Source organism: Balaenoptera borealis (genome assembly GCF_965194805.1).
Source record: "Balaenoptera borealis genome assembly, chromosome: 13".
Lineage (NCBI taxonomy): Eukaryota > Metazoa > Chordata > Mammalia > Artiodactyla > Balaenopteridae > Balaenoptera > Balaenoptera borealis.
The window spans coordinates 42,953,264-42,981,092 of record NC_138870.1 but is presented as its reverse complement, the minus strand read 5'-3'; the positions used below and the strand labels follow the sequence as shown (position 1 = coordinate 42,981,092).

Sequence of the window (27,829 nt, the reverse complement as noted above, 5' to 3'; positions counted from 1 at the left end):
CCTCTCTGTGTCTCTCCTTCCACATCAGATGTGGGCAGGAATATAACACTCTATACATAGCACAGATCTGAGCAAAACAGTAGATTTTAGCAGAGTGATAACTCAGGAATAAAAAAATCTTTTCCTTTTATGAAGGAAAATGAAGAGAGGAAAAACTTACTGAAATACACATCTACAAAGATGAAAAAATGAACTTTTAAACATGTTTATGAATTCCAAGACAACTGTCGCCTTTTACCATTTTATTTATGAGATTCTCCAGCTTGCCCTAATTGTGTGTGTGTGTGTGTGTGTGTGTGTGTATGCGTGTTACCTTCCCACACTACAGGTTGGAGAGTACAAGGAATTAAGATTCCAGAAAGTTCCAAACTTCAAAAGGTCACACAGCTGACAATCACACATACCACTCAAGTTCACAGAACTCTAGTAGAAGTCTAGTCCAAAATTTAAGGGAATAAGAAATGCTACAGTAAGCCACAACACAGGATTAAACATTTTCTATTTGTATTTCTCTTAGCCTGCCTTTCTCTCTGTTCTCCAAACAGAAGTTGTCTGTGACCACGGATTAAAAAAAAAAGAAATTTCCCCTCCAACTGTCAGTACATCAGTTCAGTTTTTATACTGCGATGATGCAAATTTCAAACCGGAATTACAACTATTACTAACACCCTAAGCACTTTTAGGGATTTTGACTCTCATTCAAACCAAGTACACATGGATCCCTTTCCCTTACTAACTTACCTTAAAAATAACTAAAATATTAAATACAATATTTGGGTCATTTTCTCCCCATCTTTTCCTCCAGACTCTATAAATCTTGTTAAGATGGGACTAATCAATAAATAAGAGCATCACATTCTGTATGGGAAAAACTAACATTTCTCTACAATACATTCACAAATATTTTAAATCATCCAAGACCAAAATAAAATTTCTAAAAGGCTTTCCCATGGTAGGGCACGAGATCATGAAGTATTTTGTTTGGTGAAATATGAAAAGGAGATGATATAAGAAACAAAGTGCTCACATTTTAGGAGTTAATATGGACATTAAGTAGGTTGTTGCATCAACTCCAATTTTCACTTTCTAATCTCCTAAGCCATACACAAGTCTAAGCTATTATCAACTTTCTTCTTCCACCCAACTCTGAAACTTGACCTTCCTGAATTAAAACTGGCATCACGGCCAATTTTTCTCAAGTTTGTACAGTACATGTTGCTGCAAAGAGGTGGTGCGAGTGAGGAGGACCTCTGGGATTCCTCCAAAACTTGAGGTTTAGGTTCTTTCATAAACCAACTGAGGAAAACTGCTTACATCAAGCAAGTTCCATTATCCAAATTTAATACCATGGTGATCATCAGAAATTTTCAACCAACTCCCATAATATGTTTAAATGGATGTATTACCATGTTTTGTACTTCAGGAAGCACTCAAAGAATGACACTTGTCTTAGAGTAAGAACTCCAGAGGCCTGTGAGTGATGTTTATCAGAGGAGGTGCATCTTTAAATGAAGGTCAAACAAAACTGTTCCACAAAGTTAACTGGTATATAAAATGGATTTTTCCTTATGTCTGAGGCCAAGTTTATCAGTTCTATTGCCAATCAATGAAAATTGAACACAAATTTCCCAAGCTCTGTGATCAGTTGGGTTTTTTTTAAATTTTTATTTGTTATTATTATTTTTAAATTTATTTTTGGCTGCGTTGGGTCTCCATTGCTGTGCGCAGGCTTTCTCTTGTTGTGGTGAGCGGGGGTTACTCTTCTTTGCGGTGCCCGGGCTTCTCATTGCGGTGGCTTCTCTTGTTATGGAGCACGGGCTCTAGGCGCAAGGGCTTCAGTAGTTGTGGCACACAGCCTCAGTAGTTGTGGCGCACGGGCTTAGTTGCTCTGCGGCATGTGGGATCTTCCCAGACCAGAAATCGAACCCGTGTCCCCTGCATTGGCAGGCGGATTCTTAACCACTGCGCCACTAGGGAAGTCCTGATCAGTTGTTTTGAATGATCTATTTGCTCAGTCACCTGGTGCTCTGAGTCAGTGAGGCAACATAGAAAAACTGTTACCCCAAGTGAGTCTGTGTTGTTTAGAGTATCAAAAATCATTATCAAAAGCCTGGCATGCTTCATTCTGAGAAACCTTACCACTAAAACAAAAACAAAAACCCAAATCTTCACAATTCAAAAGCTCAATTAACCTATAATAAATCTCTTAAATTATTTGAACGCTTTCAAAAATATTCTTTGTCCTCGGATAGCAAATGTTTTTGATAGGTCTCCTTTATCCTGCATGATGCTGACAAAGGAAATGTGAGTGACTGATGGTAGATGAAAAGGAAAGTAACAGAAAAGAAGTTTAAAAAGTTACAAACTTGACATAAACACTATAATTCAAGCCTGGAAGTACTTACAAATAGACTAACTTGATATAGATGGCATTGTTAATGACTCTACAAAACCTTTAAGCATGCAAAAAACCATAGTTAACATTATGAAAGTGGCACTGAATTTTTCCACATTTATTAAAGCAAATTTCTCTTACCAACTCTTATCCTTTTCTGTGTTTTCCAAAGAAAAATAGTGTGTATGTTCAGTTGATTTTTTTAAATTCCAGACCATAAAATTAAGGGCATGTAAGGAACTATGGAAAATACAAAGTTTATAAAAGCATTTTTAATCATTCACAATTTCCTATCCAGAGATTTTGTTCTGTTTAATTCTAGACTTTTATATATGCATTTGAAAATCCATGACTAAAGGTATAAATATATATATATATTTAAATGTAGAAGGCATACACAGGAATGTTCATAGCAATGACATTTGCAACAGCAAAAAACTAGAAACAACTAAAATATCTGCCAATTGGTGAATGAACTAATAAAATGAGGTGAATTCATGCAATGGAATGCTAGAGCAGCAGGAAAACATAAAAAGAACTACAGTAACCTGCATCAGCAAGAATGAACCTCGTAAACAATGCTGAGCAAAAGAAAAAAAAAAGCAAGTCACAGAAGAATATACACAGCATGATTCCACTCCTAAAGTTCATAAACTTACAAAACTAAATAACACTTTGTTTGGGATACATACAAACTATAAAGCAGAAATAGGGAATGAGTAACAAAATTCAGGATGATGGCTACATTGGAGAGTGAGGCGAAAGTAACAGGACAGGCCCAACGGGCCTTCAGAGGTATTTTAAGGTTTCAGTTCTTAAACTAGATCATGGACAATTTGCTGTTTTTCCTTAAACTGTGCACACACATAACATATACTCTTTTGTATGTGATATTCCATAATAAAAATGTAAATAGCTAGTAAGACCTATTCAACTCCAGAAGAAAACCACACCAACTACCTAACCAACCTAGTCACACATTAACTGTGAACAACCATGAATGACATTTGAGGAAACCCAACAGAACAGGAAAAGTAGACCAAGATGGACCTCTGGAAAAACATGCCCCAAAGGAAATGTGAGTTATTTCAGGAATTAAAAGAGAACTTTAAAAAAATGCTAATTAGCATGCTCAGAGAGATTCAAGAGGATATCACGTCTATAAAAATTATGAATAAACCTGCTGTTAAAACGGAAGGTAAGTAAAAGAGAGAGAGGAAAGACAGCAAACACAAAACAGATTTAAAAACACAGCACATGGAAGGGAAGAAGTAATAAAACAAAATTCTCCCTGAGCTCCAGAAAGACAGCCAGTAAATTCAAAGAGTCTTCTAACTCCCAAACAGGATGATGGAGAAGACAGGCACCTAGACACACCCTAGGGAAAACATCAGAACTCCAAAGACAAAAAGCAAACCCTAAAAGCGTCCAGAGTATAAAAACAAGTTACATTCACAGAAATGACAATCAAATGAGAGATAAAGACGCTACTGAAAGGCAAGGACTTAAAAGTTTAACTCTCTTGCACCCCATATCAAAAATAACTACTCCAAATTTTAAGAAGAATACAAGAAAAATGACAACTTAAAGTATGAGAAACAACAGCAGCTGAGTAAGACCGAGAAGGAACATAGAAAGCAGAGACGAAATTAAAAGTAGATCCAGTAGGGACTTCCCTCGTGGTCCAGTGGTTAAGACTTCACCTTCCAATGCAGGGGATGTGGGTTCAATCCCTAGTTGGGGGGCTAAGATCCCACATGCCTGGAGGCCAAAAAACCAAAACAAAAAACAGAAACAATACTGTAACATATTCAATAAAGACTTAAAAAAAAAATAAAGGGTTTTTTAAAAAAAAAGAACACTAATATGACTGCAAAAACTCAGAAGGAAAGAGTACTGGAAATGAGTACACTTCTCAACTGTTCATAGCAGAGAATCAAGACATGCTTCCTAAAGGTGACTTAACATATTGAAAGTTATACTACTAACTGATAAAAAATGGCTACACCTTGGGAAGTGGGATGGGGCTGGGCGGGGGGAGGAGGGAGGCTATTTTTCCATTTCATGGAGTTTTTCAACAATGTTCCCATGCCATTTTTTTAAATTTAATAGGAAAAAAACGCACAGTATTCTTACAAGTATTCTCATACCTCATTTCCACCTCAATAACCCTTAAATAAGACCATCTTTTTTCCTGCTTCATAAACACAAACACACAGGGACTCAGGAATGCTGCTGGTCTGAACTAGGAAGCCCAGGTTAGGGCACTGAAGTCCTGAAGCCCCCAGAGCACATTCCATCTTTACCGCTGGTTTCTTTTGCTTCCCCCCAGACCCCAGGTCCTGTCACTGTCCTTGTAGCCAGCGTCATTCACACTGACGACCTGTATGACACCCTGATCTCACAGCTGGACACAAGCATCACAACTGTGTCCCCTCCAAATTCATGCTGACCACACTCTGTCTGCCTACGAGCACCAGCATTGCTTTCATTGTTTCATTAATTCCTCCCAAACTCCCCTGCCGCTGCTGCTCTAATTCTTTTCACATTTCTCAAAACCCCACGCTTCCATCTTTCTGAATATTCTTTTCCCTTTAATCCCACACCAATTTCCTCTCCCTAAATCATTTTTTTCAACCAAACCATTCTTCCTGTCTCAGAGAGATGCTCCTCCTCCAACTGGATGGCAGCCTGCTCTCAAATTCACCCTCATCTACCCTCCAGGGATCTAATCTGTGTCCAAATCTCCCTAGCCAACACAATCTTTTCTTAGCCTCCATTCTTAGCATCCCAGGCCTATAAAGATTTCTCAGTATCCTCTATTATTAAAAAATAATAATAAAGTAAAAGAAATAAGCACTCCTTTGAACCTGCCCTTGTTCTTTAATTTCATTTTTCCCAACTTCAAACTAAGAAGCCTACAGACTCATTGTTTCTGTGTCCTCATCGCTTTTTAATGTAGCCTCTGGTCCAGCCACAGGACTGAAACTGACTAATCCAATCATCTGTATTCCCTCATCTAATCCTCCTAACCTCTCTGTAGCTTTAACATAGTTGAGTACTTACCTCCATAAAAGCCACTTACTACGCACCCCAGTACACCTCCTGTTTCTGCGATCGCCTCTGGCGGCCTGGATGGCTCTTCTTTCTCCTCTAGCTTCCTAAATACAGGCATTCCCCCTTCGCTTCGTTTTCCACTTTCCCTTTCAAAGATCTGACTCACCCTGAGGAACCTCATGAAGATGCTGCTCAAATCCTCCAGCCGCTCCAGGATATAATTCACCATCTCTAACTGCCTATTGAACAGTCTACCTGAATGTCCTGCCAGTGCCACAGATTCCATCATGTCCAAAATTATATTCATCGTCTTCTCCCCAAACCAGCACCTCAGGTATTTCTACGTATAACATAAACATTCTCCCACTACCCCAAATTAAAATCTGGGCCATCTTTGACCCTGCTGTTACCTATTTCCTCACATATTACCTTTCTTCCCCTCAATGTTTTACAATAAGGAAAGTAAAGACGAATAAGACATGATTTCCAGCCTCTGGCAAGGATAAACAGAAATGTAAGGGGGGACTTCCCTGGTGGTGCAGTGGTTAAGAATCTGCCTTACAATGCAGGGGACATGGGTTCGATCCGGGTTCGATCCTTAGTCGGGGAACTAAGATCCCACATGCTGCGCGGTGTGGCACGGTCAAGGGGGGGAAAAAAAAATATATATATATATGATTTTTTCTTCATACATTTTCCTAAACCATACTCACAGGTCATCTCAGGAATTAAGAGCTGGAAAGAACTAGATTCCCTCATCTAGCCACTTCATCTCCCAGAGGCCAGGAAAGGTTAAATGATTTGCCTGAGGTCACAAAGCTTGTAAATAGCAGAAATGGGACCAGAACCCAGTGACCTTTTCCCTGTTACCTCACTCACTGCCTCTGACATGCCTCATCTCAGAATGCTTTCCCAGTTGATTCCTGTAAAAGGCAACAAAAATGAGAATCTGTAAAGAGGGTCCAGACATCAGGTCTCTTTCAAAAGTCTTCAACATGTTCTCTTAGACACACACACACACACACAACATAAATTCCAGGAAAATAGGGATCTGGCTATAACTTAGTTCTCTGTAAAAATGAGAAATAGGTCCTCAGCTTGTTGATGCCAAATTGACCTGAAGACTCTCTTGTCCCCTAGGTTCTCCCCCAAATGCTGATAAAGTCATTCTTCTTTCCCCAAATAAAGGCCTAACTGGAGTTCTAACTATTCAACTAATGGCTAAAAAACTTAGAATTGGGGGGAATGAGGTGGAGGCACATAGGGTTCCCCCCCATTCCCCATCAGAACTGGGATGGCTTGCAGCAAGGGTCCCCAACCCTTGCTGACTGGTTCCGGTCCACGGCCTGTTAGGAACCGGGACGCAAGCAGGAGGTGAGGGGCGGGCAAGCGAGCGAAGCTTCCTCTGCTGCTCCCCGTCGCCCCCATTCCACCTGAACCCTCCCCCACCCCATCTGTGGAAAAATTGTCTTCCACGAAACCAGTCCCTGGTGTCAGAAAGATTGGGGACCACTGGCTTAGAGAAAATGAATTCTAAGTACTGAGCCAACTGAGACGATACCAAGTTCCAATTAGTATGTCTTAGTCAACCTCTGATTTCACCTCCTGTCAAGAGAAAAAAAGGTACTTCTCTCCATCTCCAAAAATTTACAGGTGCTTTTTACACCATAAACCTGCCTTCCCTGATAGGGCAGTTAAATAAGTGATTAGAATTTGCAACTTGTTCTAAGCAAAACCCCTTTAACTCTTAGAATCAGATCCCTTTCTGAAAGATCCTCTGCTCATTTTATAGGGAACGTGTTTTAACATGTGAGAAATGCAAGAACAGAAGTAGCCAGGACTCAAGTTCAACTCTACCCTGCCTCATACTGCTTAGCTGTCAGAGACTGATTTGCAATAATGGCCATTAAGGTTAATAGCAAAAGATAAAAACAAAATTTGCTTCGCTGGGTAATTTAATTTCAACGAAAGTCTAGAAGACTAAAAGACCCATCCTTACTACTCTAGTTTCCCTTTCAGAAAGTTTCTGAGAAGTAAGTAGTCTTGAACTCGAATAGACTGAAAATAGAGAATTCTGAACAAGTGAAACTTTATTACTAAACAATTGCTAATTAAAATAAAATGGACACTTTAATATTCTCTAAATTATTTCTAGCTAAAGCCTGATGTAGTAAATAAATATGGTCATGTCTTGTTCTTTATGACTCACTGCGACACTCTCATATCCTTTCTCACTACTACCTGTGCTTCTAAACAGACAAATCATTTCAGATAACAGGTTTGTCAAAAGTTGGGAAAGCAGTTTCCTATCAAATGAATCAGAAATAAATCACTGGAAAACCAGCCTGGTTAGAACCAGAAGAGTTACTAACAATGAGTGACTCTACTTCCCTCAAGGCTCAGGTTTCAGTTCATTTTATCTCAAAGAGGAAAGACCGAGCTTCATGCACTGCCTCTCCTCCCACTTCCCCATGATCCAAGGACAGTCTCCTGCTGACAGAAGGCTCCTGGGACAGGATGAAACGGCGGCGTGCACACTGTGTAGGGATCCCTCCTCCCAGCTCCCAGCCACTCCCTGCATTCCCGTCTGAAACTTGAGACCTCTTGTCTCACCTACTTACTCATCCCCTGGGCGCATCCTTACCTCATCTACCCTTTATATCACTGACCACAACCTTGTGTGTGCCTACAATTACCTGTCTATGACTCTCCCCACAAGCACAGCTGCTTAAATAGGGGTGGCTTTTTTGTATGTCTTCACAAAATGTTTTCCAAGGATACACACATGATACGCATTCTTATTTTTAGAGAATACTCATAAGACCATCAGGAGAGAACTCCCTCAACTTCCTCCTCCACCATCTGTAAACATTTGCCTCTGCTCCCATCCGTTCCTCCTTTCCTTCAGTTTCAGCAGAAAAGGAGTCACTCCCAGTATCCTGGATAGTCACTCCAGAGGGGCTTGGAATCTCAAACTTTACTGACTCATGGAGACCATGTTCCATCACATCCTTTCTCCTCTAGACCTTCAAACCTTCTTCTCCAAGACCTCTTACCCTTCCACCCTACAAATGAACATGCTCAAGTCTCTCCCATCTTAACATAACAGTAATTCAGCCACCAAATATTTATTGAGCACCTACTAGGTGCCAGGAGCTCTCTTCTACCCTGGAGATATAGCAGTAAATAAAACGAAGTTCCTACCCTCGTGCAACTTACTTTCCAGTGGGAGAGAAAAAGGAGGTGAATGTATAAGCATCCTAGCTACTGTTCTCTCCTCCACTTCACAGATCCAGGCTCCCAAGAGCAGCGTGTGCAGCCTGCCTCTACTTCCTCTCCCGCCTTGGATGCCTCACGCTCTCCGGACAGGTTTGCAGTCCCCACCCCCAACACCACTGAAACCGCTCAGGCAAAGGTCACCAGCAGTGGCCTCCTCCACCGGTAAATCTGGACAGCGTTTCCCAGTCTACTCTTAAACTCTCTTGCAGCGACAGGCACTTCTTGAAATTCCCTGCTGCTTTGCTCTTCTCCCTCTTTGGCCACACATACCTCTGAGTTTCTCAGGTTCCTTTCCTTCAGCCTCCTCCCTTAAATGGCAGCACTTCCAGAGCTCTCTGTTTAGCCTCTTCTCACTCGCTGTGCTCCCCTCGGACCACCTCAGTCATGCCCGTGGGCCTCACTGCCAGTGACGGCCACTCAGGAAAACTGAAGGTGTGTCATCAGGACAGGCCTTTCTAAAGAGCTCCACACACACATAGCCAACTGCCCGCTACGCACCTTCACCCGCATGGCCCAAAGACCCCTCTAATTCAGGAACACTGAATTTATCTCCTCCCGTACTCCAAACTGTTCTTCTGCTATTCCTTGTACTAGAAAATGGTGCCCTTTCCCTCAAGATGCTAAGCCAGAAATTTAAGTTTCTTAGGCGTCAACTTAGGTTCTTCCAACACATCACACGCTCTCCTCTTCTACACGAGTCTCTTCGATTCTATCTCCTTAAATACCTCTTTTCATTCCCTCTTCCCCAATCCCACTGCAGAAGCCACCAGCTCATTTCAGTAGCCACCTTATAACTCTCCATGTCCTGTCTTGCCCTCTTGCCCTGTCCTTATCTACTTAAGGTATTTCGCATTGTATTCTTTGTGAATGGTGACCCTTGACTGTGTGACACAGGAGCCTGAAACCATCCTCCTCTAGGCTGATCTCCACCAAATACAGATGTCATCCACTCCTGCTTACAATTCCTCAATGATTCCCCATGACCTATACGGGTGCTCTTTAAACTTTCACCTGAAGAAAGTGATGGGGGGGATGGAGGGTCTAGAAGAGGCACAGCCTGAAGAAGCCAGCAACTAAGGCAAAATGTATTTTTTTTATTTAAAATGTTAAAATTATATTTTATCTTGGATTTTAAATCCTGTATTATAATATATTCATGTTTTAATATAGCAATAATTTCCCCCAAATTCAATTAAATGGATACCCCAAGAAGATGTACCATGTTTATCCTACAGTTTTGAGTATCCTGGCACATTTCCTACTGAGAAGCAAGAACCTACGAGATAAAATTTAAGATTCTAAGACCTACCCACCTGTCCCGGCTATTGGACTTACTGAGCTTACTCTTTATGCTCTAGCAATGACTACTACATCATCGTAATTCCTCCAACATACTCCAGTGATTCACAAACCCATGTCTTTCTCCAAACCTAAACTATCCTCCTCCCTGGTCTGTCCTCCCACCGAACTCCTATTCAACTGATGACTCTGAGCCCGAGTGATACTCCTCCCCAGAAACACCATAGGTGCATGAACGCCCTTCGCCTGAGCACCCTCAGTATTTGTACATGCCTTCCTTATGGCATCTATTATGCAATAAAGATATTGTTTGCAATATCTTATCTCTGCAAATAACTACAAAAAACTACTGTCAGGGACTTCCTGGCTGGGCACTGTTCTAATCACTGTATTTTTATGTATTAACTGATTTAATTCTCACATCAATCCTATAAGGTTGATAGCATTCTTAGCCACATTTTATAGGTAAGGAAACAGACAACTAAAACTGACTGGGGCGGGGGGGGGGGCGGGGAAGGCAGGAAAGAATCCCCACCTCTAATGAAAAACTCTTTTTTCTACAATTGTAAGGAAAAGTTAGAAGATAATCAAATCAAATTCAGAATTCTGAGCAATTTACTACTTCTGGCAATGGTGATCTCTGGTTGATAAACATATAATACTTTAGTCTTGTTTTCAACATAATCATCTAAGTCATATTTCTTTCAACCTTTGCTGAAATAGGATAATCTTAATTATTAAGATGTTTCACAAGTTCTATTTCTCAGCCACAAGATAAACTTCAAGTTGATGACAGAATAATAAATAAATGGAATATTTGAGATTTTTATTATATTTAGCCTATGTGTAAAATTACAATAAATTTAGTGTCTGAACAACACCTTGGACACAGGTACTCAAAGAGGCACCTGAGAGAAAACATTAGGACCTAAAATAAAAGTGTTGTATGCATACAGGTGGACACATTATGGGTGGCCTGTGAATGCCCTCAGAAGTCTAGCTGGCCACACAATTTGCATAAACTACGATAAATTGTCCAAAGGTGTGACAGTTCAACAAACCAAATATTTACCATATGGCTAAATATTTCACTTCCCTGGTTTTCCAACATTTTGGAAAAGATGTAATGTGGCCAAGAAAAGACGTTGGAAAACCAAACATGGGAAATATTTAGTTTTTCCCAACCAGGACTGACCAGTTAAACCAAAACGAGGTTGCTTACACTATCTATTCTACAGAAAAACTCACCCAATGAGCTTACACCTCAGATCAGATCCTGTGAGTAATACAGTTGGTCAAGGTAGAGGAAAAGGGAATCGACGCACAGGCAAGTACAAGGCAACACAGAAGTGGACGTCCCTCCATGCGGGGAGCAGAGGTACTCAGCGGCCTGGCTCCGGCTCTGGCTCTCATGCAAGCGCTCTACCAGGCTTGGCACTGCGTCTTCTATACACTTCTGCATAATAAATATCAGCTGAACTGAAATGTATGAGCCAAATAGCCAGGTAGGCTGATAAAATGGAAAGTTGTCACACACCACCCAACTGTAAAAGTCACATGGAAAATCAGAGCGTGCAGATAAATAGGTGAAGGAAACAAAAGAAAAACAAACATGAGAAACTAACCAAATGCCAGGAAACATCATGGGCCCCTGAGTTCCAGCCCTGGCCAGCTTCCACAGTGGTCCCTGTCCCTTCCCAGCAGAGGCCCTGGGACAGAGCCGACATTTCTTTACTCTGTAAAGCTATCACCATCTAAGGAATCCTGTTGGAATCTTCTCCCTGCAAAGTCCATCTATTCGCGAACAAGTGTCTACTGAGTGTCTTCTATTCCAGGTCCTGGCATCCAGCAGGAAGCAAGGCAGCAAGGTCTCTCACAGAACTAACATTTTACTGGAATCAGATAATAAATACACGAACAAGATCATTTCAAATGGTGGTATTAAATAGAAAATTTTAAACAGAAAAAAAAAAAAAAAAAGATGAGGGCTTCCCTGGTGGTGCAGTGGTTGAGAATCTGCCTGCCAATGCAGGGGACACGGGTTCAAGCCCTGGTCCGGGAAGATCCCACATGCCACGGAGCAACTAAGCCTGTGTGCCACAACTACTGAGTCTGTGCTCTAGAGCCCGCAAGCCACAACTACTGAAGCCCACTGGTCACAACTACTGAAGCCCCCACACCTAGAGCCTGTGCTCCACAAGAGAAGCCACCGCAGTGAGAAGCCCGCGCACCATAACGAAGAGTAGCCTCGCTCACCACAACTAGAGAAAGGCCGCACACAGCAATGAAGACCCAACACAGCCAAAAATAAATAAATAAATAATCACTTTGACTTCAAAATAAATAAATAAAAAGATGAGATGGAGAAAGTGGGGAGGAGCTGCTCATTTAAACTCAGCAGTCAGGGAAGGCATCTCTGAGAAGGTCACTTTTGAGCTGAGACAGAAAGGAGGCAAAGTTGCCAGCCAAGCACAGCACTTGGAGCAGAGCATTCTCAGCAGAAGAAAAGCAAGGAACAAGGTCTGGAGGCAGGAACAAGCACGGTGAGTTCAAAGGAGAGAAAAAGCCTCACCATCCTCAGGTTTCTGTTCGAGTGCCATCTTATGATGAAGTCATCCCTGACTCCCTACTTTAAATTGTATCCACTGACCGGCCCCAGTATTCTCTATTGCTCTTCATGATTTTTCTCCACTAAAATTTTTACCATCTGACAGGCAATATAAATTACTTATTCATTTCTGTCTATTCCTACAGAACGTAAGCCCCTTAAGGGCAGGGATTTTTGTTATTTTAATCACTGCTGTATTGCCTGTACCTATGTGGCATAAAGTAGGCGCTCAGTAAATAGTAGCTAAATAAATAAAAAGGAAAAGAAAAGAGAAAGGGAGGGAGGAAGAGAAAGAAGGAAGAGAGGAAAGGAATGAGAGGGGAAAAAAAGGAGAGAGGGAGGAAAAGAGAAAGGAGGGAAAGAAGAGTCAGCCAGTGTGGCTGAAGCAAAGTAGATGGGGGAACAGGAGTGCTGGCCTTGTAGACCATGGAACAGGAGCTGGAATTTTATTTTACTTTTTTTTTTAATTTTAATTTTATTTATTTTTGGCTACATTGGGTCTTCATTGCTGCGCGCAGGCTTTCTCTAGTTGCAGCGAGTGGGGGCTACTCTTTGTTGCGGTGTGCGGGCTTCTCATTGCGGTGGCTTCTCTTGTTGCAGAGTACAGGCTCTAGGTGCGCGGGCTTCAGCTGTTGCAGCGCATGGGCTCAGTAGCTGTAGCTCGTGGGCTCTAGAGCACAGGCTCGGTAGTTGTGGTGCACGGGATCAGTAGTTGTGGCTTGCAGGGTTAGTTGCTCCGTGGCATGTGGGATCTTCCTGGACCAGGGATCAAACCCATGTCCCCTGAATTGGCAGGTGGATTCTTAACCACTGTGCCACCAGTGAAGTCCCTGGAATTTTATTTAAAAGACAGAAGTCCACTGAAGGAAATTCAATGGCAGGGAAGCGACATGATCTAATTTGTATTTTACAGAGCTGACTGTAGCTGCTGTGTGGAAAATAGGTTAGAGAGAAAAAAGCAGGGACACTAGATAAGGCGCTATGAAGCTACAGATGAGGTAACAGAGGCAAGGTGATGATCGGCAGTGATCAATGATGGAGAGAAGCAGATGCAAGGGTATTTCTCAAGGTAGCGCCAAAAAGACTTACTGATGGACTAGATATGGGCCGTTGGATTGAAGAAAAGAGAGGAATCAAGAATGTGTCAGTTATCAATTTATTGCTTCTCAGCTCCAAATCTCCCCTTCATTGCCTACTCTGTGAAAATTAAGATGAACCCTTTAAATATTTTTCCTTTGCCAGATGCCACAATATTAAGCTTTGTTTGTAGAGGCACTGGAAAGACACTGCAAGAGGAGTGGTTCCAGTGTGCTCCTCTTGGCAGGATAAATAGAGTATCAAGGATAAATACAATATCAGTATTTCTGATGTCCTATGGAGCCCTGGCCAACTTATTTTAAGATCTTTTTTTAATTTGAGACAATTGGAAAGAAAGAGTCTAAGCTTGCAAAACCTTCATGTTTTTACAATTATTTTTCTTACATATACAAGGATTGGGGTACTTTATTGTTTGCTCATCCTTATTCACATGCTGATACCACACTGCTTTGAGTATGATCATTTTAGAATCTGTTTCAATACATGGTAAAGCAAGGACCACCTCACTATTCTGTGCCTAAATTTTCTTGGCTATTCTAAAACATTTATTCTTCTATCTGAACACAGATTGTTTTACCTATTTCCCCACCCCCAAAAGAATTCTCCACTGGAGTCATAATTAATTTCCATTAAATTTACATATTTTTAGTTTTCCCATCCAGGAACATGGTATATATTTCCATTTTTTTCAGATCATCCTTAATCTTTTACAATTTTCTTCACACAGATCCTGTGCCTTTCTTGTGATACTTTCCCTTTAATATTTTACAATTTTTTTAGCACTATTATAAATGAAGTATTTTTCTCCTCACAAAGGCAGTTCATTGCCATACTTCCCCTGCCAACATACCAATGATACCAAAGAATGCTTTTAGTTCCCACTCACCCACACACTACCCTGTCCCGCGATGTCCAGGTTTTGCTGGAATCATTTAGAATATTTCCTTCAGACAGCAAGGTTTTCTCTTTGAATATGTGTCTTCAATTTCAAAGATCCTTACTTAGCATTTATATTACACATTCCTTGTCACTCTCAATATACGTAATTATATCGATATACATATTACATGTAACATAGAGTAACAATAATATATAATATATATATATTTCAAAGTCCTTTGTCTATCACTGTTTCCTCTCCTCTTCCTACTTTGGAAGGAAGAGAGGAAATATTATTTGTTTGATTAGAGTATACTGTCCAGATTAGAGTCTATGGGTGATATAATATGAATCCTTGCACACCCACACAGAGCTTTCTTTTCCCTGAAAGGTGAATAGTATCTAGACTGCCTATAAGATTTTTGGAGTGGACCTTTTCTCTAAAAAGTCTGCTTCTTACACTAACACTATAGTGTTACAAATGAGAACAGTCTGTTTTGTGGTAGTTTTAACTTTTTCTTTTGTATCTTTATCTTCTTTTGAATCTTTCTAACCTTTTCTTTTCTTTTGTATCTTTATCTTTCTATCTAGGAACTTACTTGTAAGTTTTTTTTTTTTCTTTATCACTGAATTCAAGAATTTTATCAGAATATGCCTAGGTTTGTGCCTTTTCTCATCGATCTTGCCTGGAACACAGTGAGCTCATTCAATCTTCAGTCTTTTTCAATCTGCAATCTTTTTTTGGCTCAGGGAATTTTTCTTCTATTACTTAGTCCTCCTTCTAAAATTCTTGTTATCTGCATTTTTGGTTTCCTGGATCTATCCTCCAAGTCCTTCGACTTTCATGAGTTCCCCTTCCAACTCTTAGTATTTTTGTTCAGCTTTGAAATTGTTATTTTACTTGAACTGAGTTTTAAAAAAAGAGGGCAGCAGAGATGTGCTCAAACTGCCATTTTCCCAGAATCATTTCAAATGGGACTGTTTAAAGGCTATCTTATCACTCAAGTATAAAATAGTTTCTAAGTGCTCACTCAAAAGACAATTACTTTAAATTAATATTTTTAAAGCCCAAACAGCTATTTGTTGAGAAGTTACTAGACTGAAAGCTCCTTGAGAGCAGGGTATCTGCCTTCTATGCATCTCTCACCCTCTCAATAGATCTTGTAAATAAATGTGCTCAATACATCTTTATTGCTATATTGATATGTTTAGCACCTTACAAGTTCCCAAAGGTAGAAGACCTTGTCATTACACTCACAAAATCTAAAGTCTAACTGAGGAGGCAAAAACAACATAAACAAAACAAATAAACAGCTGTCAGTTAAGTGTTAAACTGTTACTGAATACAACAATAGCCTAAAAATAGAAGAGATTAATAAGGACTAAAGTAGTCAGTTGGTTTCATGATCAAAGGACATCAACCAGGCCATGAAACCACAGGTAAATTTTACTAGGAGAAAAGGTAGTCCTGACAAAGAAAACAATCGCTGCCAAGGGAAACAGATGAGAAAGAGCCAGTCAGGAAAAAGTGAGGAAACCAGTCTGACTGTAATAGAAGAGTCTGTCAGATACTACTAAGGAAATAAGAATAGATAAGGAGGTTGATGACAAGAGTCTAGATTCATTCACTGGTTGAATAAGTACTGAAAAGCACTTATGCTGAAGGATGCTGCGTGCTGTCCTCAAGCAGCTTACAAAGGGAGATGAGAATATTTATGCAAATGATCATATAATAACTTAAAGGTCATTTGAAAAATAACTATAATATAGGAGTAACATTAGAGATTAGAGCTCAGAGAACCAACAAATGAGGAAGTTGTCTTTTTTTTTTAACAGAAACTTCTCTTCTAGGACTTCCCTTGGTCTCCTTGAAGAAAACGATAAGCAAAGAACCATGGGAGGAAAACTCACAAATGCTTTTGCTACACATTCAATTTAAAAATGAAAGTTTCTCCAAACCAGAAAGGAAGTCCAATAAAGTAAGAATGACAACTCTTGGGACTTCCCTGGCGGTCCAGTGGTTAAAACTCTGTATTTCCACTGCAGGGGGCGCGGGTTCAATCCCTGGTCAGGGAACTAAGATCCCGCATGCCATGCAACGCGGCCAAAAAAAGAATGACAACTCTTTACAATTTTAAGACAGGAAAAAAATTGTAACTATGTATGGTGACAGATGTTAATGAGATTTATTGAGGTGATCATTTCCCAACATATAGAAATATCAAATCATTATGTCATACTCCGGAAACTAATATAACGTTGTATGTCAATTATACTTTGATTAAAACAAAAAAATCTAAGACAGCCTGCTTGCCTCAGTCACAGATTTACTAAGCAAGAAACTATCACAAACTTCTCCTCACAATTCCTGCTAGGTTCATTTTCATTTTTTATTTTTTTGGCTGTGTTGGGTCTTCGCTGCTGCACGTGGGCTTTTCTCTGGTTGTGCCGAGCAGGGACTACTCTTTGTTGAGGTGCGAGGGCTTCTCATTGCGGTCGCTTCTCTTGTTGCAGAGCATGGGCTCTAGGCACACGGGCTTCAGTAGTTGTGGCACGTGGGCTCAGTAGTTGTGGCTCATGGGCTTAGTTGCTCCGCAGCACGTGGGATCTTTCCCAGACCAGGGCTCGAACCCATGTCCCCTGCATTGGCAGGCGGATTCTCAACCACTGCGCCACGAGGGAAGCCCCTGGGTTCATTTTTAAAAAGGAGATTCAGTGACAAGACTGGCCAGCACTGTAATGCATTCATGCCTGACCTGAATTAAAACCCACAAGGTTCCAGTTTATGAATAAATTGAAACATAACCCAAGGTCCTTAAAAAGAAAGAAAAAAATCCTACAGCTGTTTTAGTTTACCCCTAAAAGCGGGAGTCCTCTGAAAAAAAAAAAGAGAGATGAGAGCACTATTCTTGACAAAAAATAACTCCAAGAAAAATCAACTAAAGTAAATGTCATTTACAGAAATATCTACATTAATTTAAACATTAATTTTTAAATTAAACATTAAATATCCTAAGGAAAAAACAAAACAAACAAAAAACTCTTTCTGAACCAGAATGTAACCACAATACTCTATCTGTAGCCCAGAAGCTCAAGTCCAGGGCACAGCAAGGACCTTTCAAAGACACCAGACCTGTGTATTTTCATTTAGGGCTGTCCTGTGTCGCAGCCAAGATATTATCCTTCTGGATTTTCCCCTTTCAGCTTCTCATCAACCCCATCTCAATTCAAGGAAGAAAAATTAATTTCACATCAAAATGTAAGTACATAAAATTATCTCTTACTTTACAGATACACAGTCTTAAAAGATTTTACCCAATATCTTTTGTTCTTTTTAGAAAAAAAGAAGTCACACCCTTCCAGAAGTTAAGCTGATATAAATGAAATCCTCCAAATATAGGTTGGAGTGCTGGTTCTGGCAAAGCGAGGTCAAAAAAACCCAACCTCACTCCAATTGCTATCCATTTCTCTTAGAATAGGATAGAACATTCCCATTCTTTTCTCTCCGGGGAGCCCTACCTCCAAAACTCCAAAGACAGAAGCTGTATCCTAAGAAAAGTGGGGCCCAATAGTTAAGATGGAAAAGAATTTTGCTGAAATTACTTGAAACGTGATTCAGGGAGATGGAGGCAGTGTGGAAACACCGTGGGGTTTGGAGCCAAGTTGAGGTGGGTTCCAACCCCAGCACACTTTACTTTCAGGCTTCACGTTCCTTAACAAGTCTCTACAGAATGGAAATGACACACCTATCTTTAGGAGTTGTTAGGATTAGAAGCACACTTCAAAGACTTGTCCAAGATCATACAGTAAGCAGCAGAAACAGTTCTAAATGATTCAAGTGTGTTCTCTCCCCTTTGCCATTCACTTCAGAACGTTACTGTTCCTGGTAGGGAAAAAGGGAAAGATCAGGTCATGTGTGACGGGCAGGATCTGGCACACCCTTTGTTCCACTCAAGGTTCAGTTGCTTTTTGCTAGCTCAGTTCCCTCATCATCATGATAATAAGAGCAATTTATTCAGCACCTACTTACTGGTCAGGCAGGATATACAAAGTGCTAAGCACAGGGCCTGTTACATAATAAGCACTCAATAATTGATGGCTACTTATGCAGAGATCTTAACTTCTTAAGAGAGCTTAGGAAAGGCTGGCTTCTTACAGGAAATTGAGTGGAACAGAAGTTAAAGAGGCAGAAAAAGGGGAAGAACATGCCAGAGTGGGCATTTCTCAGAGAAAGGCAACATGTACAAAGGCATGGAAGTGAAAAAGCACCATGCATTCAGGGAAATACAAGTCATTCGGCATGGCTAGAGAAGACAGCAAAAACATGGAAGGCGCAGGAAGCGGGGCTAAAAAGGCAGGCAGGTCTTGTTACACAAAGGATGCCTGGAATTTATCCTGTGGATAGGGGAAGCCAGTGAAAATTTTTCAACAGGGAAAAGGACACAATTAGATCTGTGTTTCAGAATGATCATTCCATCACAGAATAGAGAAGGATGAACTGCAGAGAGAAGAGACTGAAGGCAGGCAGACGAGTTAGCAGACTACTGTAATGGTCTCAGCAAAAGATGGTAAGAGCTTAAACAAAGGCTGAAACAATGTGAATGGAGGGAAGGAAGCAGAATCAACAGAACTTAGTGACCCATTAGAAGTTAAGGATGACCCCCAAGTATTTGCAGAGCAGAAACAAGGAGTACAGTTTTGGACCTACTAAGTTACAGTTGTCTGGGGAGAATAAATGGGATGTCTGGAGCAGAGAGGAGTCAGGGCTAGAGATACAGACTAGGGAGTCATCTCCCAGCCTTGACAGCTGAGGCCCTGGGCACAGATGAGATCATTTAGCAAGTGTCTGTGAAGTGAGATGAAGGCTAATGACAGATACCAGGAACACCCACACCAGGAGGAAGAAAGAGAAAAAGAAGCCCAAGGGAGAGCAGAGGAATAGGTAGGGAGCTGGAAGGAAATGATACCATAAAAGCTAAGGAAGGAGGGAGTTTATAAAGATATTGGCCCACAGTATCCAATGCTGCAGAGAAAGATGTAGAGAAAGATGTGGGTACTTTTCAGTCTGAAATCAGAAGTCACTGGTGGCCTTGGAGACGTTTTTTTCAGAGGCTTGAGGAGTGAGCAAAGGTAAGGAACAAAATAAAGGAAATGTAGGCTCTACTTTCTAGGATCTATGAGAGGGAGTGAACGCTAGCACACGAAAGCAAATAGGTTCCAATACAAGATCGCGGGAAGATACTTTTCCTAAGATGGGAGAAACTTCAGCGTACCTACAGGCTGAAGGGAGGGGGCCAAGAGCCAAGTGTTAAGTGAGAGGCTAAAGATGAGAGGAAAAAAAAAGACAAAAGACTACAAATGAATAGATGGATCAATAAAGTAAGATCCCAAGATCCCAGAAGAGGAGAAGGGATGGGACTGAGATCATAGTCACAGGGACGCGCTGCGGAACAGGAGGGGGATAGTTCTTCCTCTGAGAAAAGAAGGAAAGAGGACAAGGGTGGGAACTGATATAGGTAAGTTTGTGAGTGTTGAGGAGGGACGCTGAGGGAGTCTGGCTTTCCTTACAAGCTAGTAAGAATGAAAAGTGGTAATACACAGATTTGGTTCTTGCTTCACAGTCCTCTTTGAGAAACTGATGAAAGCTGGAGACTCTGCTCCCCAAAAAGGCACATAAGCACTCACACTCAAAATTCTACACACGACTTTAGAGTTTCCAGGTCCACTAAAGCCAACCCATGTATCCAAAGATTCTGTCAGCTGTGATGCTATAAAATTCCAAAGAAATGGCCTTTCAGAAAATATTTTGTTCACAGAAGAGCATCCACAAGGGAAGGCAACTTATTCATTATAAACACAAATATACGAAAACCCTTACTTAAATGTCCATGACATAGTCCAAAAGAAGCTGGACTAGACTTCACTGGTGGCACAGTGGTTAAGAATCAGCCTGCCAATGCAGGGGACACGAGTTCGAGCCCTGGTCCGGGAAGAACCCACATGCCGCGGAGCAACTAAGCCCGTGTGCCACAACTACTGAGCCTGCGCTCTACAGCCCGCGAGCCACAACTGCTGAGCCCGCACACCACAACTACTGAAGCTGCACACCTAGAGCCTGGGCTCCGCAACAAGAGAAGTCACCGCAATGAGAAGCCCGCGCACCGCAACAAAGAGTAGCCCCCGCTCACCACAACTAGAGGAAGCCCGCACACAGCAACGAAGACCCAATGCAGCCAAAAATAAATAGATAAATAAATATTTAAAAAAATAAAAAATAAAATAAAGACAATGAGTGACAGAGCCTTGGATTTAGCAACGCCTTTAGATAAAAATAGTATTTTTTAAAGACCTTTATCAATCTAGAGCTGACCCTTAGGTCTAAAGATAGAGGACTGAACAAGGCTGGTGGTAAATGCAACTTAAAGGAAAAGTGGATGCAAGAAAACTTTTGAATGAGGAGCCAAAAGGAGTTGTTCACTAAGGACAAATGGGGGAAAAGGAAGAGTCAAAAACCATGTGAAGGCTGAGCATCCACATGTGCCTTTTCATACAAAGCTTGAAGATGCTTGAGTCTAAGAAACCATGCTTAAATTTCAGAGCCATTTGCCGGAACCTACAGGCTTAGAAATGCACACATGCCAGATGTCTATGTGAAACAAACCAGCTACTCTTTTCTGCTTTAGTCAACTGCTTGCACTGACCCAACATGTGTTGAACTAGGGTAGAGGGTGCCGACAGGAGCAACTGATGGAGGAGTCAAGTATTACTTGCAAAAAAGAATTACACTAATTGATTCCATTCATCACGTCATATGTAATCATATTCTGCTAAGTAAAACAAGATATTAAAAACAGCCAAGTCACTATGCATCCATTCACTATCAGAAACAATAAAGATTACACATACCAAGCACTTACTACACGCACACACCACACTCAGCTGTTCTCCTACGATCTCATTTTAAACCTCCTTACAACTCTAATAAGGTTGTCCTTCCTTTTTTAAGAACTGAAGAACTAAAACCAGGGAGGTTAGGCAGTCCATCCAAGGTCACAGGGCTAAGTGACACCAGGACTTGGACCCAAGCCCACCAGATGCCAAAACCTGTGCTCCTCAAATGATCATACAACCCCACCCCTTGTGCCAAAATCAAATCCCGAAGACAGAGACTTTGCTTCAATTGAAATCTGAGGTGAACAAAAATTTATTGCACTCCTAAAACAATACAAGAAAGAAATTGTTGAGCAGTTGTTTAAAGGACTTAAAGAATGACCTCTGAAGGAGCTTACATGGAGGTGAAATGAAAAACAATTTAAATATTTACAAAATCTATGAATGGTAAAAATGATATAAACTGTAAATGCTATAAGGTTTGGAGAAAGAGAGCTCACAGTGTTCAGGGGCAGGTTTAGAAAAAAGGTAGAACTTCAACTAACTCTTAAAGAATTGTGAGAAATGGTGCAGACAAGCAGGAAGGAGTGTTTCAAAGACCATTCCTGATTAATCATGAGAGAGAACCATGAAGAACTATAATCATTAAAATACAAATACATGTGAAGGCCCTTTTTAGCCAATCATCTGAACTTTCAACCCTGAAGTGCTAATCCTCACACAGGCCAGGAAAGAAAGCAGCCACCAAGGGCTGGACTGAGAGTGAAGGGTTAAAGATTTCTCTTATTCAAAAATCCAGGGACTTCCCTGGTAGAGCAGTGGTTAAGAATCCGCCTGCCAAAGCAGGGGACACAGGTTCGTGCTCTGGTCCGGGAAGATCCCACATGCCGTGGAGCAACTAAGCCCATGAGCCACAACTACTGAGCCCGCGCACCTAGAGCCCAAACTCCAAAACAGGAGAAGCCACCGCAATGAGAAGCCCACGCACCGCAAGGAAGACACAACGCAGCCATAAATAAATAAATAAATAGATAGAGAAACAAATTTATATATAAAAAAAAATCCAGCTCAGTGTTATGGACTGTCAAACAACAAGATTAATTTTTCAAAATACATAGAACTAGGGTGTCTAAACAAGCGCTATCCTTTACAGTAAAGTGAATCATTCTTCCAGTGAATTTGTCACTACTCTTCTGGAACTACCCTCAAAACCAGTTTACCATCATCCTAATTTTTTGACAGTCACAAATAAAACACATTTATAATCACTCTAATTTTTTCATTCACAGCTAGTCTGGACTCCAGAAGAACATCAAACAGCTTTTCTCTACTTGACACCAAGTAACCTATAAAATGAAACTCTACCCTCAAAGAATTAAAATTTGCCACTATGAGGATTTTCAAAGGAATGTGTCACAGGCTCTGACAAGCAATTCCTAAAGATGAGTTCCAACATAAGGCGGGTATAGCCCACCAAAAATATAGATTATGCAACTTTCAGAGAATAAATCACTCAAATAATGCCCAGTTTTGGTTTTTCAAAAACCCACACACCTGTTTTCCTTAATACTCCTAACACTAGGAATGACAACTGCTTAGACATAATTTTCTGATAAAGGTGTTTCTTATGAATTAATGACTATGCTACATATTTGGGGGAAAGTGGCCCACTTTCCCATTATAAGTAAAGTAAGAAGGATTTACCAGTTTTCTGGTGGCTTAATTCCAATTGCCCACTTTGAACACTGTGAAATACAATCTCAATTCAGCATCTCCCCCTTTTCCTCTTCAACTCCCCCACCTCTGCCCAACTCCTAAAGAGGATTCACTTCAACTCCTAGGGAGCAGCTGCCTCTTTCCCCTCCACCTTCAAGGTAGACCTGTACCACTCTTTGAGGACCCTGAGATACGTGATGAAATAGACAGGAGAAAGGGAGGATGTGACTGGGTTTGTTGTGTTTGTGGTCAGAGAAGTGTTCAAACAAGAAAAGGGAGGATCCCTTCCTGTAAGTGTTATTTTATCTTAAATACCTTTCCAGTTGTCATCTTGGGACTGTTTTCAGGCACTGAAAGACTTGCACCCCTTCTAATTTGCCACAGACTGCCTTCTTTCCTTCACACTTATGACTGAACTGCACGAGCTAAATCACAGCCCTCTCTACCAGCATCCAATTTTGTATTTAAGGTTCTCTGCTGTTCCTTTTTCACAACGACAAAGCAGACAGCTTCCTCTTTTCTTAGAAGGCAGTTTCTGTACAGAACCCTCATGTACTGTTTTGTCTCATGGACTGTTTTGTTGGTATTTTTAAGTGATTTCCCTACCGGACTCAGAGCTCCTTGAAAGCTAACACAGTACCATGCTCACCTCTGTATCCCTAGCACATAGTAAGCAGAAAATAAATGTCTGCTGAATCAAATAAGTGAACGATAGATTTAAAAAAGATTTCAGAAAGAGAATCAACAAGACTCTTTGGAATTGTGGCATACAACTATTTCATAGCATTTGCTTAGAGTAAAAATTAGAGTTAATAGCTTGTGCAATAACCGTAAAGATATTTAAATCATTCGATGGTAACAGATGCCATAATTACATGTCAGCTTAAGATAATGGCACTTATTAGTGAGCAACTTTAGACAAAATACTTAACCTTTCTGAGTCTTAGTTTTCCCTTCTGTTAAACTAAAACAACAACAAAAAACTATTAATAGGTGTTAATAACATCTGTTCTACCTAATCACAAAGTTGCAGTGAGACTCAAATGACATAACGCATAAGATCATGACACAAATACAATGAATTATCAGACAGATTTAAACAAATTCCCCTCATTAGTGTTATTTTATGTGCATACACTTGACTAAAACATATGACTCAAGTTCAGACAACAGAGCTTATTACCAACATAATAAATATAATAACACATGTGAATCATGAAAAAATTTTCAGTTATGGGAATACTTGCAGAAACCTCCTGCCTATTCAATTAGTCTACAGAAAAGCTTATGATTAGGTGTCATTTCAATTTTAAATGATTCTCTGGACAGTGCTGGGCTGTTCTTTTTGGTGCAAAAGCAGGCAGCTTTAAGCACCAAGTCCACGGTGACCTGCCTGAATGAAGCACCAGCCACAGCACTGGGTTCTGCAACGCACTCTGCGGCAAACAGCCCAGGGTGGCACAACCTGCGTTCCAGCGCACAGCTGGCTCATCTGCGACCAGAGCCTGCAGCTGAAAATACAGGCGAGCATAAAGAAAATTCTTTAATGGCATACAGCTCAGACGATCGCTATAATTAGGACCAACTACAGCCTGAACCTAAAAAAATGAATAAAATGGAGGAATGAGTGCATCAAAGCCAACAACACACAATGAACACATAGTTAAAAGCACCTTTTTTTTCCAGAAGAAAAAAGTACTTTTGTCAGAGCAGTAACTGTAGAGAAAATTTTAAACAAACAAAGGTCCCTTCAAAATATGATACAGACATCACAAATAGCATGCTATAGATCTGGGGGTTGTTGGTGGTTTCAACTTCACTTGAATTCCTAAAAATGTCTACCTACTCCTCCAGTCAACCATCCTCTGTACTTTAAGCAAGAGAGACAGACAGATGGCCAAGATGCTGACACTGCAGGCCCGAGGTTTTTCAACTATATTTTTTCCCATTTTCCATCGCTAAAAGAGATAAAATACAGGATAATGTAGTATAAACCTTTAAGAAACCAATTCAAACTCAGTTACACGCCAAACCAAAACAACCCTGCATCGGAAAACAAACCATGCACTTGTCCTTAAAAATGCTGAAGGCTTGGCAATACAGTTTGTAGGAGTTTCACACTTTCTTGAAGGAGACAAAGGTGAGCTAATCAGTGTGAGTCCTAGAAATAGTTCCTTGGAATCATCTCTAGAAACACCCAGAGAAGTAAACGATAATCAGCTGGAAGCAGATATATCAAGAATAAAGAGCTTCCAGGATTTCCCTCTCCATGTAAAAGCAATCAACTCCTATTTTTAATCTCATTCTGGTGCAAACATCTAGCCAAACTTCTCTCCTTCTGGCTAATCAAAGATAGCTGATGTGATACTATAAGGTAACTTTTAAAAGTCTGACTTGAATGCAAGTCATCACAGATTGAATGACAATGCTTTAGTCTAGAAGAATGAGTTTTTTTGAGAGGCAGAACCAAGATGGCAATGCCCTAAACATTTCACAGAAACAAACTCACCCACCATAACTGATTCTGGGGACTGGACAAAGAATAACTTCCCAACTGGTTAACTGAAAAAAAATATGTTGATAATTAAGTGCAAATGAGAACAGCACCTCCCTATACATTGGGAAAACCTAACAGGGTTATTAAAAATAATTATTTCCCTCCATGCCCAACTGGCTTTGTAACACTCAAAGCTACTTCTGGTTTTTCATTGTAAAGGATTGCGGGGTGGGAGAGAGAATGCCTTGATAAGTAAACAAAAAGTCAGAACTCTCCTGGGAACTTATCACGTTCTTCTTTTCCAACCAACAGTTTTTAATCCACTTGAAAAATGCTAGCGAAGAGGGCCTTTGGCAAAGAACTCAATAAGAATATGCAACTCAGGGGACACCACCACAGTACTGACATCAAGCTTGGAGAAAATGCTGCTTTTGTCTCAGAGGCAGCCTGTGATAAAAACAGGAACTTTGTGGAGAACTGATCACAACTGCACAAGAAGCCTGATCACATGCCCACAACAGAGCAACGTTTCTCTCATTGTTGTCCAGGGACTTCTCTAATAATAGTGGCTCGACTTATTCCATTCTTTTAATTCTCAATACCAATCCAACCCTCCTTGTAACAACCCATTAACAAAAGAAAGACGGTGCCGGCCAGGATTTCCATGTAACCGGTAGCCACCTCTCTCCTTCCCTCTTCAAAGACTGCACAAGGTGATCAGATGCGGACAATTCAGCCCGAATACAGGCACCAGGAAAAAAACCCTTATGATAAAGGTGGTCTAAAAGCAGCCCTGTGTGTCTGTGTGTTAATGCCACTGCTTCTGGCCTCCCTAGGACCCTCTACGGCCCAACCCGCTTCCATCTCTCTCCTGTCACTGGGGAGGCATCTCGCATTGTTAAAGAAGGAAGAAGAAATGTTGGCGGATTTCCCCTGTCTTTCTCTTTTTCTGAACGGGGGGAAGGGGAGCTGAAACAGGCTAGGGCCCTCCCCTGGAAAAGGGTAGAGGAGGACAGGAGAAAGCTGTCAGCCACCCTGCTGGCGGCCTCACCCCCGCCCCGCCCCCACCGTGCCCCGGCGCCCGGGCAGAAGCCTGAAGCGGGAGGACACAGCTTTGTCTCGGGTTTTGGGGGGCAGGGAGCGCAGAAGCAGCCCGGGCCTGGGGAGGACCTCTCCTCCAAGCCTCTGCTCACCCCCTCCCAGGGAACACAATGAATCACACGGAAACCCACTTCCCGGGGTGAGAGAGAAGGGGAGCGACCCTTCAGAGCCCGGGCCAGATTTCCGGCACCCTCCTCCACTCTGCCCGCACGGCCACCAGGGCGCGCGGCGAGGACCTGGTCTCCCCTCGCCGCGATCCGCAGCGGCGCCCGGGCGCCCGCTCCCCCGCCCGTCTCCTACCCTCCGAGAGCTCCAGCTCCAGCTCCGCCAGCTGCGCCCGCACTTCGGGCGGCAGCGCCGCCACCGCAGCCGACGAGGGTTCCAGGCCTCGCTCCGCCATCCCGGCTCTGTCAGCCGCACTCCGGAAGACAACCGAGGGGGCCGAAAGAGGGACGGACTGACGCGAGCCCACACCCCGGCTACAGGATCCGGCTCCGGCCGCCGAGCGCCGCCAGCGACTCCGCTGCCGCCGCCGCCATGAGCAAGGGTCACGTGAGCGCGGCAGCCCCACCCCCGGGACGAGGATGCACCGCCTCCGAAGCCGAGTCAGGCTGAGCACTCGCGGTCTGATGGCGCCCTCTACTGGGAAATTCCTGAAACGACGACTCCAAGCCCGCCGCCCCGATTTCTCCAACGCGAAATACGCTAACGGTGTTGGTGTCCACCGGGACACGTAGCCTTTACCTTTTACGAACTCACGACCAAGCAGTTTTCAGGGGCCCCAGGCCTTGCTTTTTCCAGTTCTCTTCACTTAGTAGTGTATCCCTTTGTCTTGTCACTTCTTCCGTTTCCCCCTGATTGACACCTCCGATTCATAAAGATTTGAACTTAGGCCCGTTCTTTCACTGGGGCTTCCCGATTGCATTTACCAGGAGCTCTTTTTTTTGTATTTCAGTTCTAGCATTTAAGACAAAGGAGGGAGAATCTGCCTCTCCCTTCCTAGACGTCT

General features: G+C 41.8%; 1 protein-coding gene across 5 annotated transcripts in view; it reads right to left on the bottom strand.

Moving 5' to 3' along the window:
- The window catches only part of DIP2B (disco interacting protein 2 homolog B), a 239,664-nt gene extending 212,095 nt beyond the window's left edge, over positions 1-27,569 (bottom strand). For 4 of the 5 annotated variants that reach the window (XM_082352336.1, XM_082352333.1, XM_082352332.1 and 1 more), the window contains exon 1: positions 27,121-27,367. In XM_082352336.1, coding sequence (XP_082208462.1) covers positions 27,121-27,220 — 100 coding nt within the window. In that variant the 5' untranslated portion in view covers positions 27,221-27,367. Of the gene's footprint in view, positions 1-27,120 lie in introns of all 5 variants that reach the window. The other variant, XM_082352335.1, reaches the window with a different exon arrangement.
- Between the last annotated feature and the right edge of the window lie 260 nt (positions 27,570-27,829).